This window comes from Manis pentadactyla, chromosome 3 (genome assembly GCF_030020395.1).
Source record: "Manis pentadactyla isolate mManPen7 chromosome 3, mManPen7.hap1, whole genome shotgun sequence".
In the NCBI taxonomy this organism is placed as follows: domain Eukaryota; kingdom Metazoa; phylum Chordata; class Mammalia; order Pholidota; family Manidae; genus Manis; species Manis pentadactyla.
In genome coordinates, this window is record NC_080021.1 from 126,456,837 (window position 1) to 126,471,405 (window position 14,569).

General features: G+C 43.6%; 1 protein-coding gene across 4 annotated transcripts in view; it reads right to left on the bottom strand.

Moving 5' to 3' along the window:
* Positions 1-11,635: 11,635 nt before the first annotated feature.
* Positions 11,636-14,569, bottom strand: part of ZNF169 (zinc finger protein 169) — a 42,427-nt gene continuing 39,493 nt past the window's right edge. For all 4 annotated transcript variants that reach the window (XM_036896944.2, XM_057498397.1, XM_057498395.1 and 1 more), the window contains one exon: positions 11,636-13,125. In XM_036896944.2, the coding sequence (XP_036752839.2) occupies positions 11,768-13,125 (1,358 nt within the window). In that variant the 3' untranslated portion in view covers positions 11,636-11,767. The remainder of the gene's footprint in view (positions 13,126-14,569) is intronic.

Here is a 14,569-nt window from a genome sequence, read left to right on the forward strand (position 1 = left end):
TTAAATTCTATGCTCTGTCCTCAAATTCTGACTCCATTTTCTATCATACAACTCTATCATTGAGCCCATCCAATGAGTCTTTTCTATTTTTCAGTTCTATAATTTCCACTTGAGTTTTGGTACAACTTCAATTTTTTGTTGAGATTTTGTACTTTTTCATTTGTTTCAAGAACATTTGTAATTGCTTGAAGCACTTTTTATGATGGCTGCTTTAATATCCCTGTCAGATGATTCCAATGTCCATATTCATCTATGTTGGTGTCAGCTGATTCTTATTTGTGATTTCCTGGTTCTTGGTAAGATGAGTGATTTCCTCTTGTATCCTAAACACCCAACTGTTTTGGAGAGACTCTGGGTCCTATTTAAATCTTTCATTTTAGCAGCCAATCACCCTATTTTTAGGTTTGCTCCCAGATGCTAGCTTACTTTTGTAGGCTGTTTTTCCCTCTGGTTATGTAATTTTCCGAGCTTCTGCAATGATGTTTAGGTCTGCCTGGATTATTTGGTGTCACTGTTGCTTTCACTTTTCCCTGTTAGTGTTGCTGGAGAGTGTGGAAGGAGCTTTCTTCAAATAGGCTGCTTGGTGTTTCTAAGGGAGGAAAAAGCTTCACAGGTTGAACTGATGTCAGGATCCCCTTTCCCAGTGCCTCCTGGCCACATGGTATCAGTCAGCCAGGGGGAAAAGGTCTTTTCCTGATCTGGGCTGTTCATGGGGACAGTGGGGAGGTTCCTTGCTGGTGTCACCTAGATGCCTGGTGCCTTGTACCTACATGGTGAGTCTCAGGTCTATAAGGCTAAAGAATACTTACTGGGATCCCCCTGGCTGGTGTCACGCAACTGCCTGGTGTCTCTAGGTCAGGGGAAGGGCCTCAGTCCTGTCAGAAAGAAGGCACTTCCCTACACCATTTACTGTTAGCAGGGGGTCCTAATTGATCCTACCCAATGGTACTTCTGGGCTCACCTGGTGTGATCAGCAAGACTTCCATTCCATCCAGGGAGGAATGAGCCTATATGGGCTGTCCATTGCTAGTTTTGGAGCCAGGAAATGCTTGGCCACTTTGTTATTTGGGAGGGGACAGGGGATGTAAGAAGCACTATCACTATGTTGTTCCTCTAGTTACAAGGTCTATTCTTCAGGAGACAATGCTTAATTCCCCTCCCTTGGAGTATGGACCAGACTTATGGATCTAACAAATAGGGTATGTAAAGAAAACAGGGGTAAATTAAGAGTGGAGAATCCTGGCAGACACCACCTTTACCAAGTGATCAAGGTTAACATCACCAAGAATAAGTTGTGCTGGTGTCATGTACCTCTTGATATGGTATAGTAAGGATACTTCACTTCTGTGGTATTCTTCCAGAAAGTCCAAAATGCAAATCTAACAATGAGAAAACATCAGACAATCCAAAATTGAGGGGCATTATATAAAATACCTGACTAGCTTTCTTCAAGTGTCAAGGCACTAAAGACAAAGAAAGACTGAGAAATTGTCACAGATTGGAGGAAACTAAAGAAACATATGACTAAATGCAATATGGGACACTAGGTTGGATCCTAGATCAGAATAAGGACAATAGTGAAAAATCCTAAAGCCTGTAATTCCTAATAGTGTTACCCCAATGTTAACTTTCTGGCTTTGATAAAAGTACCACGATTATGTAAGATTTTAATATTAGGAGGGGAAAAAATGAAGTTACCAGTTGGCCCTTGGCATTCTATTTAAAGCAATCATTTATGTACATAAGTACATATGTACAATCTTACATAAACTCCTAAGTTTCTCTTTTTTTTTAAATAATGGTTTCTTAGTTATTAGCATACTCAATTAGTTTGGTGCTCAAATTGTCCCAGACTTGGCCCCTGGGTGGAAAACCGTTCAGACTGGTGCCTGTGTCCTAGTGTCACGCTCCATTATGTGCTTTAGCACTTCCTCACATTCTGCCATTACAAGAGGTTCTGGGATCATCAGGTACCTATCCTGCCCCAAACCTGGAAGCAGTCATTAATCAGAACCCAAGTTTCCACTAATGGAAAGTGGTATTAGAGACTAAGATCTGGATAATAGCTCTTTGCTGCTACTGGAGTGTCCCTGTTTCTTGGTCAGACAGAGGCAGAAAATATATACATGTACACAAATATTCATGTGCACATAAATAGGTACGGACACACACACACAAATCTTAGGAATCTTAAGCTCACACTAATACTTTCAACTCCAGCCCATCCTCACAAGATTCTTTCGTGCTCTACCCCATTCCACATTTGTATGACTTCCCTTTTCACAGTTAAAAACGCTGGCTCCCAAAAACATAGACACATGTACTCATTTGTTCAACCCTATAATGCATCCAAACTAGTCTCAGAATTTCCTCACCATATTGCTACAAGAAACAAACCTATTAAGAGTTTAGAATTTGTTTGTAATTCTAACACATGTATAATAATAAACTCTGTCCAAGACTGAGGATATAATCAAATACTCTGTTTATTATTTTCCCTTCTTACATAAAAGGTTAACAAACTATATTTGCTTTTGGCACTTTGACCTTTTCATGTAATAAAATTTCCTAAAGATCACTCCATAACATTTAATTAGTATCCTCTGTAATTCTTTTTCTCAGTTGCATTTTACTCCATTGTGTGCATGCACCAGTTTATTCAATTTCCTAATGCTTAAACATTCAAGCAGTTTTCAATATTTTGCAATTATGAATAATGCTGTGAAAAATAACCATGAGCATGTGTATATTCATATAACTGCAAGTGACCTCAGGATAGATTCTTAGAACTGAAGTTGTTGTGTTAGCTATGTGTGCATAAATTTTATTATTATTATTATTATTACTATTACCTTTTTTTTTTTAGGAGAGCCAGGGAGCTTTTATTGAGAGATACAGTGAGAGGACAAAACTCCTGGCTCAGGCCAGGAGGGGACAAGAGAGCCCGGGGTGGTGCATTGTCTAGGGGATTTATAGGTGGTTGAGGATTTTTGGGAACTGAGGGCTTAGGGTGTGGACTTGTTAAAAGTGGTCTTAGGATGTTTGTCCTTGATGAGACACTAAGTCCCTTTTAGCCTGCTAAAGTGAATCTTACACATGATTACAAACAATTAGCATAATAAAAACATGGGCTAGTTTCCTCTATCTGGGGAGTATCAACTGATCTCACTGAAGAATGACTCTAGAGCTGAATGTTTAACACAGAGTTTGGGTAGGGGCTTTCCCTACATGTAGTCACACTGTTCTGACTGTAAATATCCCGCCTTGCTTTTTCTGGAGGCCCTCACCCACTCTGACTACACCCACTGTCCCTGTCTCATCCCCCCCTCTACACATAGGGACCCTAGCTGCTGCTAGGGAAAGGAGGCGATTGACCGCTCTGGCTGCTTCGTGCTTAGAAGGGGCGCATAAAGGCTGCAGTTAGGTCTCCATCAGTGGTGGGTCTAGAGGCCTCCGAAGATGGGCTCCCATTTCTGTTACTATTTGCAGTTTCATGGCTTCTAGGCAAGATAGAACTCATGTTATTAGGTTAAGTAACAACATCTGGAGTTGGATTTTCCATTTTGGATCACCTTGACAAGATTAAGAATACATGGCTGAATATGAGAACTAGAAACAGTAAAACTTTAATTGGAATGATGGGAGAAAACAAACATCTAGAGAATTATAGCCAGATATTTAGGGAGACTAAAATTCTGGATCTAGTTTATGTACCAATGACTAATATTAGGATTCAGTATAGAAAGGCTGCATTATTGAAACAGTACTTTTCTCTAAAATCACCCCCATTTTTATTAGAAGTAACCAGATTAAGAAAATAATTAACACTTGGCTTGATTATTTGCATAAGTGCAGCAAGAAGAGCAATTGATTACATAGGCTCTTTTAAATATGCTTTGCTGGAACTTTTTATAAGGAATTTCAGATTGGACTTTTAAAGGCTTCTTGAGGCCAGAAAGCCAAGCCAGACTTGCCATCAGGTTTTGCCTGTATGCCTGTAGATTTGGGTGAATTCCACTCTTCTCGATGTCCCCAAGACACTGTGAGGTTCCTGCACCTGCCGGGAAGTGACCTTCCTTACTCACCTGGTAAGGCTGCTGGGAACTCTGTAAGCAAGGTACCAGGCCAGTTCTTCCAAGGGGCTTTGTTGGCTATATAAAGTCAACCTTAGTTCCTTAAAGCTGTCTGTTCATATCTGAGCTTACACACATGTCTCTCAGGTATGACATTCCAGTCAAAGCCTTGGTAATATAACCAGTGTTTTTAATTGGTCCTCTTACAAGGAAAGCAGATTCTTATTGAGCTTAAGCAAATAAACATACTGCCATAAATATAAAATATTCACTGAGTTTTAAATTCTGGAGGGATCAGGTAGAGAGAAAGATAAAGTTTTAATTCTGCTTACAAAGGTATTGTCATTTACTAAGCTGTTGCCAGCTTAAGAGAAAAAGCTTAAAACACTTTATCAGCAACATTTGAAACAAAAAGCCACAAAATCATCTTCCTTAGTTTACTTAATCCTATTAACCAGTACCTGTTCTGCTGAAATATAGTTCTTTACTAGTTTAGGAGTAATAAAACAGTGACTATAAATGACAAAAGACTTACAAATGACAATGGTTAAAGATCTGATGAGAGCTTACTGTAAAACAGTTGACATAAGGAAATTGATATATTTCTGTACCACAAAACATTCAGTAACAAGGAACATCATTCCCTTTGGCAGTGCTTTTCAGGAAAATATGTATTAGATAAATAAGCCAAATTAGCCAAATACTTTCCTCAATGAGAAGAAAAAATTCCCCTGACAGGTTCCAGGGGCCCTCTGGAAAATATCAGTTAACTAGAAGTAAAAGCACCTTTTTGAGTTTGATTTTGGGAAGCTGTAAGAAAGTTTTTAAGGCACTTGCCTAAATAGCCTAAACAGAATAGCAGGTCACTGTGAAACAGTACTTACTTAAGCAGAATGACAATAAAAGCTTTAGGCAAATACAGAAGGTTACACAGTACTTAGACAACTCATTGAGACTTTGAGTATGAGAAACTGCTTTGATAAAACAATTAGAAAACTATTTGCACTCTTTTAATATTAACAACAGACCAATACACCTTTGTCCTTTAAACAAACAGAAAAAAATTCTAGTTTTGCTTTGTACTTGATATTAAGCCTCTTTTGCTTTAATTTCACATAGCATGACCATATCAGTAATTTTTCCATAAACTTTCTACAACTTTCTTTTTACATTCAGAGTTCTTCCTCTTTAAATAAACAGCTGTACTTTAGAACAGTTACCTTCTTTTACCCTCAATAAAATGAATTTCCATTCCTTATACCTTCTATTACTTTAAGCAGTTTTAATTAGAACCTGAAACCATTAGGTACCTTAATTTTTAGTGAACATTGAGAAGTAGGCTATTGTAAACTTTTACACTAGCATTCTTTAGACTGATAAATTTATGAACACATTTTATAATTTCTGGAATCATGTGCTTTACAGCACAGTCTCTCACTAAGCACAAAACGTTTACCTAACTTAGCAAAACTTTAAGGTTTTAGGTTACCACAAAGATTCTCAGACCACCTGTAAGTATACACACTGTAACTCACTACTATTAAGATGTTCACTTGCTATGCTTAGTTTACTCATTTCCAACAACTATGCTAGATTACTCACAAAACTTTTATCAAACATTAGACAAAGTGCAGCCTCTCTTTAAGCATCTTTTCTTGAAAGATTTAACAGAAAACATCAACTCAAATGACTTTAGATAAACTTAGGCAGCTGAGAACCATAAGGACATGTCCATTTCAGTTTAACTTAAATTAGCATTAATGCTTAATATTTTCTATTAGAATTTTCTGGAAGGTTTAGAATGCCCAATTTTTACAAGTGCTTGTTTTTAAATTAATTAATTTTTATTAATACCATCCGGAGGTAGAAAAATATTTTTCATTTTCACACTTAGACACACAAACATACAGATTGATGTAATGGCTACAGTTAGGAATACTTTTCATAAGACATATACACAGGCAGATAAACTGATACAAAGATTTGAGTTACTGATATCGTTGCCTTCTTTCTTTTTAGTTTATTTGATTAAAAGTAACTCAATTTTCAAGAATACACTCTAAGGGTGAGCAGTTTACATAACTGGGTTAAGTTTTAGATGGCCCAGACTAACAGGGCCAAAGAAGGCTCTGTACTGATAGGGACTGTGTGCATCCAGGGGTCTGGGAATGAAATGTAAGTATAATTCTAGCACCAGTTATTTAAAGCCAGGCTGTATTGCAGAAGATAAATTTCTTCCATTTCAGGGAGTCTAGTTTAAAAACCTCCCAATTTTTGAAGATAATGATGAACCCAATAAGTAGAATAGAGTTTCACCAAAAAAATTTAGAAAACTAGTTCCATATTGTAGTAGTCTATGGGACTTTTGACCATTTCCCTTCTTTGCATCAAAATATATTTAACCTTATCATACTGTATACTTCTCTCAGGGGTCAAGCCTCTCCATAGAGTTTGTATTGAGGCCAGGCTTGTGTGCAGAAGATAAGGCACTTCTTTTCCAGGGTCTGGGGATCAAATTGCTCCCAGTTCTTTAGAATGCATGCCAAAGGCGTGTCTGGCTTTAACCTTGAAGAGGAAGCTCCCACCCCGAAGACAGAAAGACAGGTGTATGACACCTGGTCAGCCTTTCTCTGTGAGGGTGTCCCCTTGCCTTGGAGCCCGGGTGACAGTGGTCAATCACCTCTTCTGCCAGGCCTACTGGACTTAACCACTCTTTACCAGCATGGCCTGCACCTTGCCTTGATTCCCCCCCTCTTGCCTTCCCACTATAAGCAAGAGTCGCCTCTGTACTCTGAATTTAGTGGGACCTCACCAGTGTGCTCCTACTTTACGCCTTCTGGGAGTCTATTCAGATCCTAGTTTCTCTGCATGAGCTTTAGCATAGTCCACTCGGGATCATTCTTTGAGGGGACCCTGTCTGTCTGATAAGTGCAGGGGCTGTGTGACCTCTTGCTGCCAGAGTCATTGTCAGTAAGAGTTACAAGCCCATTTCGCTTCCCTGGGGGTTGCAGAAAAGGAAATGCCTAGCCCCAGGATGACTGCCTCTAAGCAAGAGTTCAATAGAATAGAGCCATTTACATGTTGGTCTCAGGTTTCAGCTTGACTACTTCAGAGACTTCATTTACATTACACAGGAGAAAGCGGCACAGCCCTAAGAGGACTGCTTTCAATGAGCAGGGGGACTGTTTCCAAGACCAGAGATAAAATTTAGAGGCTGTCACAGACATTTATTGGGGGAGTGGGGGAGGTCTATACTCTTAAACACCAGTTTCTGCCACTGCCTGGGAATCAGCTTGCTAGTTCCCCACTGTAAGAAACCTGGTCTGTGAGACAAGAGGTCAGGGGTCACCGGCAACTCTCACATAGGCAGCAGCCTAGCCGGGGGTTCATTCAGCACCATCGGATCAATTGGCCGGAGCCGAGATCCAAGGACCACAATCTAGTCCACAGATTAGCATAGGAAAGTAGGAAGTCAGCTCACCCACTCTCCAACATTCCCGTCCATCCGGAGGTTGGGACCAAGGAGCGGCAGACACTGAGAAACCTTTCACCCGAGACTTAAGACTGTTAGCCGATGCTAATCATCTTTTACGTGGTTAATGGTGCCCAGACAAATTTTATGAGATAAAAAAAAGTGCAGCATCAAGTCAGGAATAAGAATGAAGCGTGGATATACTACCTTGCCGTGGTGAGCATCGGGTTCCTTGAAACTGATGAAGTTAGAGGCACAAAGAGAGCATGTAAAGGAAGTAAAGAGCATCCTTGTCTCACCCAGAGGCCAGGGCAGCCTGAATTAGCAGGCTGGGAGTCAGAGAAGAAACAGAGAGACACTCCTCATGGACACCCAGTCGGGCTGTCGGGGCCTGATTCCAGACACGGGGGCCTTTGAGAAGCCGCTGAAGTGCAGCCTCAGCCTAGACCCTCGCAGTTGCCCAGGGCCTTCCTCAGTCCCTCACATCCAGGGAGATGCCTCTGAAGGGGAATCCTGGCCTCCACTCAGGTGACTTTCCCGGCTCCCAGGGGAGATGGGGGATCCACTGAGGGAGACACAGGGGAACCTGTCACTTGGGACTTTGAGATCAGCAGCCGGGCTAGTCCCATTTAAGTGGCTGATGAACGCCTGATGCTGTGAGCCATAGACGGCTTCCTTCTATGAGGACAGTGAGAGAAAAGGCAGGCTCAGGTGCTGATACTCATCTCTGAAGATTTCCTGGAAGAGCCCCCAAAGATGATGCTGGGGTTCTTGTCCCCAGAGCAAAGAATGAACTTAGCAAACACCCAAGGTAGGAGAGCCAGGGAGAGGCTTTTATTGAGAGATACAGGGAGAGGACAGAGTTCCTGGCTCAGGCCAGGAGGGACAAGAGAGCCCCTAGTTTTATTATTAAGTTTTGCAAAATTGTCCTCTATAAGGCTTATGTCATTTTTGCATTCCCATGGCCAATGTATGAAGATCCCTACAGCCCCACCAATACATGGTACCATCAAGCTCTTGAGTTTTTGCCAAGCTGATGAGTTGAGAAATGGTATCTCAGCATTGCTGAAATTTGCATTTATCTTAAAATGAGTGAAGTTGAACATCTTTTCATTTCTTTATACCTCTTTTGGTAAACTGTCTGATCATGTCTTTGTCCACTTTTCTGTAGGATTTCTGGTGTTTTCCCTTTGGTTTTTAAAAATTCTTATAAAATGGGGATATTAATGTTTTATCTGTAAAATATGTTGACTTATATATTGACACATACTTTTCTTCCAGTCATCTGTCTTCTGTTATTATGGCATTTTTTGCCAGTCAAGTTTTTAAATTTTTGTATACCAACTTTTATAAATCTTTTATTGTCTCTGGATTGAGGCCTGGGGGAAATTATCTTGCAGTAACCATTCAGTGTCCAAGGCAAAGGGACACAGCCCGCTCTGGGTGAGGTGTCTGCCAGGGACATCTGTACTAGGTATCCCTGGGACATTTGGGCTCTGGGGATCAGACAGTGAGGCAGTGGCTAAAGGGGCAATGCCTGGCCTGGATATAAAGACAGATACTCCAGATCTTTACCCTTGACAGGAAGACGAGGGAGGGTGGTGGCTGAAGGCCATGGGGCTGGGTCTCTGGCATATACATGTGTAGCTAATGGGATAGGACCTCAGGCTGCAGGGCTCAGTGCTAATACACTGCCCTTCATCCTACCCTTGGGGGAGTCTGTGTGTGTGGCTTGGGCTCATATGGATGTTGGAAGACTCAAGAAAGGGTGAGGATGAAGGCTGCCATTAACTGCTCTCCCCTCCCACAGGAGCAGAGTCCAAACAAATACACAGCGACTCTCCTGTGTCTCCCAAGAGACTGAGTACCTTGGAATTCTCAACAGGTGAGTTGAGGTACATAACCAGGTGTGCAGCTTTGTAAAGAAGCAGTTTTTTTAAAGCAAAGGCTGTAAAATACAGAGGATTGCTGCTTAGACAGGAGACCATAAACTATTTCAGGAACACTGAAAGAAAGCAACATGTTTTTCTACATTTTGGGAAAGTGGAACATTTCCTAACAATTTCTGTCTTCACATTCATGGGGAAAGGAAAGGTAAGAACAACTCTTTATGGCAGGAGGTGATGGCCAGATAGGAATTTGGGGTGGGGAGGGTCCAGAGGATAGAGGGCTATGTGCTGAATTTCACCCTTCCCAAAGTCACAGGTTGACGTTCTAATCCCTAATGTTGACAGGACTTTGGATATAGGGCTTATAAGGAAGTAATTTAGGTTAATGGTGTCATATCATAGGGTGGGTCCCTAATCTGCCAGGGCTGGCATCCTTATAAGAAAGGGTAAGAAACTCCACAGCTTGCTTGCTCTCTGGCACATAAGCAGAGGAAAGGCCTAGTGAGGAGAGAAGGTGGCCCCTCTGTAGGCCAACGAGAGAGGCTTCAGTAGAAAACACCCTTGCAACACCTTGATCTTGGACTCCAGTCTGCAGAACTATGAGAAAATAAATTTGTTGTTTAAGCTGCCCAGTCCCTTTTGTTATGGCAAAAGAAAACAAGTTAGATACTACTATAATATCTAAAAATATGGAGGTGGCTTGGAACTGGGTGGTGGGAGAATTTTCAGGCACTTGTTAGAAAAAGCCTGGATTGCCCTGAAGAGGTCACAGTGGTAGTGTGGACATTTAAAGTGATTCTGGTGTGGTCTCAGATGGAAATGTGAAATGCTACTGGAAACTGGAGGAAAGTTCTTGTTATAAGTGGCAAAGAACTTGGCCAAATTGTGTTTCAGTGTTTTGTGGAGAGTAGAGACTGTAAGTGGCATAAGTGATGATATTTAGCTAAGGAGAATTTTCTAAGAAAGGTGTTGAAGGTGTGGCCTAGTTTCTCCTTGCCCCTTATAGTAAAATTTGAGACTGACTGAAGGAACTGTTTAGTGAAAAGGAACGAGATCTTGAAGATTTAGAAAATTATCAGCCTGTCCATATTGCAAAAAATGAAAAAGTACATTCTGGAAAAAACACCAACAGCGTTGCTGGACAATCATTTGATTAAGAGATTAATTTGGAACCAATCAACCATCTCAGCTGATATTCTGTAGGCTGGATTAAGGTAATATATATGGGACAAAATGAAGGCAGGCGGACAGACTTCTGCGATGCCGCAGGGACGAGAGCTCTGGCTGCATGTGTGTTATCCTTCAGGAAGACGAAGAAGTGACCCAGAGGGGAAACAGAGATCAGCAGCTCTGCCCTTCCCACGGTGGGCCCAGAGGGGACAAGCTGAGGGGCCGGTACATCTCCTTGTCGTGTCAGTGGGCCAAGGCAGCATCGCTGCTGCACCTGTGGGGCCAGAGAGCAGAGCATCCACCCCAAGATCTTTCTCAAGCCTTAGAGCTTAAAAGATTTGCCTTGCTAGCTTTTAGACTTGCTTGGGACCCATGAATCCTTCCTTCTTCCCACCTTTGGAATGGGAACGTGAACTCTGTCCCACTATTTTATGTGGAAGCAGATGTCCTGTCAGGGTCACAGGCTCACAGCTGGATGGGAGTTTTCCACAGGAAGACATGCACCGTAGTCTCACCCACACCTGATCTGGATGAGCTTGAGCTGAGCTTTTAGACAGAACTGGTGCTGGAACGGGTTAACTTTGGAGGCTGTTAAAATGGGGTGAATGTGTTTTTTATGTGAGAAGAACATGAATTCTGGGGTCCACAGGGATGAGAGGTATGGAGTGAATTGTTCTCAAATTCGTATGTTGAAGGCAGAACCCACAGCATGACTTTATCTGGTGACAGGGCCTCTCAAAGGTAAATGTTATGAGGTGGTAAGGATGGGGCCCTATCAGAGTATATATGGTATCCTCAGAAGAGGGAGACACCAGGCAGGCACACATGCAGCCAAAGGACAGGTGAGGACACAGCGAGAATGCAGTCACATGCAAGCCAAGGCAAGAAGCCAGGAATCAAACTGCCTACACATTGACCTTGAACCTCCAGTCTCAAGAACTGTGAGAAATAAATTTTTCTTCTAAAGAACCAAGTCTCTGGAATTTTGTTATGACAGCCCTAGCAAATTAAACACATTGTTACTGAGAAAATAAACCATAAATCAATGATTTTATGATCACTGAAAGAATGCAATACATTTTTTGCTCCACTGCATCTGAGGAAAGCAGAATATTTCCAAGCAATTTCTGTCATCTTCACACCCCGGGAGAGGAAAGGAAAGGTCAGAACAGCTCTTGTGGCAGGAGATGATGGCCAGACTTGGTCCTCCTATGCCTGTGGAGGTGAGACTTCTGGCTAAAGCCACGGCCACACTCCCTGCACACATATGGCTTCTCCCCCGAATGGGTGCGCTGGTGTCTGATGAGGGCTGAGTTGAAGCCAAAGCTGCGCCCACACTCACCACACACACATGGCTTCCCTCCTGAGTGTGTCCTCTGGTCAGAGGCAAGGTGGGACTTCTGGCCAAGTCCCTGCTCACACACTCCATGCACATCAGTCGCCTCCACTGAGTGAGTCCTCTGGTGTCTGGTGAGGAGTGACTTGAAGCCAAAGGTGCAGCCACACTCGGAGCACAGGTAAGGCCTCTCCCCTGTGTGCGTCCTCTGGTGTCTGATGAGGTTGACCTTCTGGCTAAAGCCATGCCCACACTCGGCACAGACATAAGGCCTCTCCCCTGTGTGTGTCCTCTGGTGTCTGATGAGGGAGACCTTCTGGCGAAAGCCACGCCCACACTCGGGGCACAGGTAAGGCCTTTCCCCTGTGTGCGTCCTCTGGTGTCTGATGAGGGTGACCTTCTGGCGAAAGCCACGCCCACACTCAGCACAGACATAAGGCTTATCCCCTGAGTGTGTGACCTGGTGACTGAGGAGCAGCAACTGGTGCCTGAAGCTGCACCCACACTCTGGGCACAGGAAGGGCCTCTCCCCTGAATGTGAGCTCCAGGGCTGGAGGAGCGATGCCTTTTGGCAAAAGCCTCTCCCACACTCGGGACACACGAAGGACGTCTCCTCCAAGTGTGTCCTCTGGTGCAAGATGAGGGCGATCTTTTGTCGAAAGCCTTGCCCACATTCCCCACAACTATAAGGCTTCTCCCCTGAGTGCGTCCTCTGGTGCTTGGTGAGGTCCGACCTCTGGCAGAAGCCTCTGCCACATTCAGGGCACACATGATGCGTCTGCAGGCCAAAGAGGCGGGATGTCCTGCCAAGTCCTAGTCTACAGCTCCCATGGGCGGCTGCTCCAGCACCGGACACGTCTGCCTCCTCGGCGCTCACGCCCTGCTCCAGTCCTCCATGAACGCCGCCTTCCACCCGACCTACCCGCTGACCCTGAGACAGGCTGAAGAGCATCCTGGAAGTCCCACTTGGCTGCAGCCTCAGCAACACAGTGCCAGAGGCTTTTCTCTCCCCATCTTCGGCCTTCTCACTCATGCAGTCTGGAGCCTCTAGTGGAAAGTATTTCCCCACAGAAGAGCTTGGGAAGACTTGAGAGGGCTGACTGCACAGCACATATGGTCTGAGAAACTGTGGACTGGAAAAGGCCACTGGGCAGGAAAGACATGGCTGGAGTTCTGTCCTTGTTTCTGGTGGAGAGAAAGTCTTGGTCAGAATTCCCACAGGTACCTTGTGGATGGTCACACTTGCCCAACAGGCATCCTCAGCTATTAACACAACAAAGATCTTCACAGACCTACCTCCAACCCATGGTGATACATTAATGCACATCCTGTCACAACACAGAAAGTGCACATGACAAACCAGCTCTGTGCCAGGTATCAGTCCCAGACACTGCTGTCCCTGGAGTCCTGCATTCTCCCTACTACCATTATCTTATGAGCCACAGGCTTTAACGTTGACATAAAAGCTATGCAGGAAGATATACTTCAACTGACAGTTAAACTGACTTATTACAGGTTTCTTAAGTGACTTTTCCTATAAGAAACAGAGTAACTAAAAGAAGCTGCCCTACCGAGATCCTCCCTGGGAGAAGCAGTGAAAAGGAGAGTGAGAGATCCACGGGAAAATGAACCAGAAGGTGTCTCCAAGTCCTGAACAAGTACTTCCTAGAGGATTATGTACGGAGTTCTCTAACAGAAGATGGGGATGTGGCAATGGAACACTGAGATATAGTCTAGGCCTATGACCCCTTAAAGGAGTCTGGCTACTGGTGACCCCAATAATCCAAAACCTGCTTTTCTCAGTCTTCTATAAATTATTGTAAAAGTACAAATTCCCACTTAAAACAGCTCTTGCCTAGGAGGTATCTGAATGCCTTGCTCCATTACACTGGTTCTATCTGCCTGCAGCTGATGAAAAATACCACGACCTTTGAATAAATGCAGTGTAGCAGGCCTTTCCTCACCTGACCCCTTCACCAAGCAACAATGAGATATACTTCATGAACTATCTACACCTGGGCCAACAACTTACAGCCTGCCAGTGTCATGTAAATAAACATCTGTTGGACCACAGCCACCCTCATTCTGCACGGAGCCCGTGGTAGCTTTCTCACCAACAGAGTGAAGGAGCTGCCACAAACATGAAAAAAAAGGCTAAAATACTTACTATCTGGCCCTTCACAAAAGTTTCTCAAACCCTGATCTACCATCTGGCCTAAAAAGCTAGCTTCCATTACTAACAAGAATAGCTACCATGAAACCCACTTCCTGACACTTAACACCCTTACATTTCCTTCTCAGCAAACTTACTCGGTAAGCTTAGCTCTGTGTGTGTGCGTGTGTATGTCCCCAGACCCAGAGGCTCCTGTGGGATGGCCTTGGCTGTCACCTGCCAGTGCAGACCCCATTGGACTTCCCAAAGTGAAAGGGAGCCCCTCAGGCCTGGTGGCATCTCTGGCTTCCATCAGTGATGTGGACTGGTCTGGCTCGCTGGCCCTAAGTCTGCTCTGCTCAACCAAGCTGTCCGTATCACAGCTCCTGGCAGTCACGTCATTTCTGCCAGCAGTTTCCAATAAATGCTCTGTTGTGACTCTAGCATTCTGACAGCTGACCTTTCATTGTGAGCTAC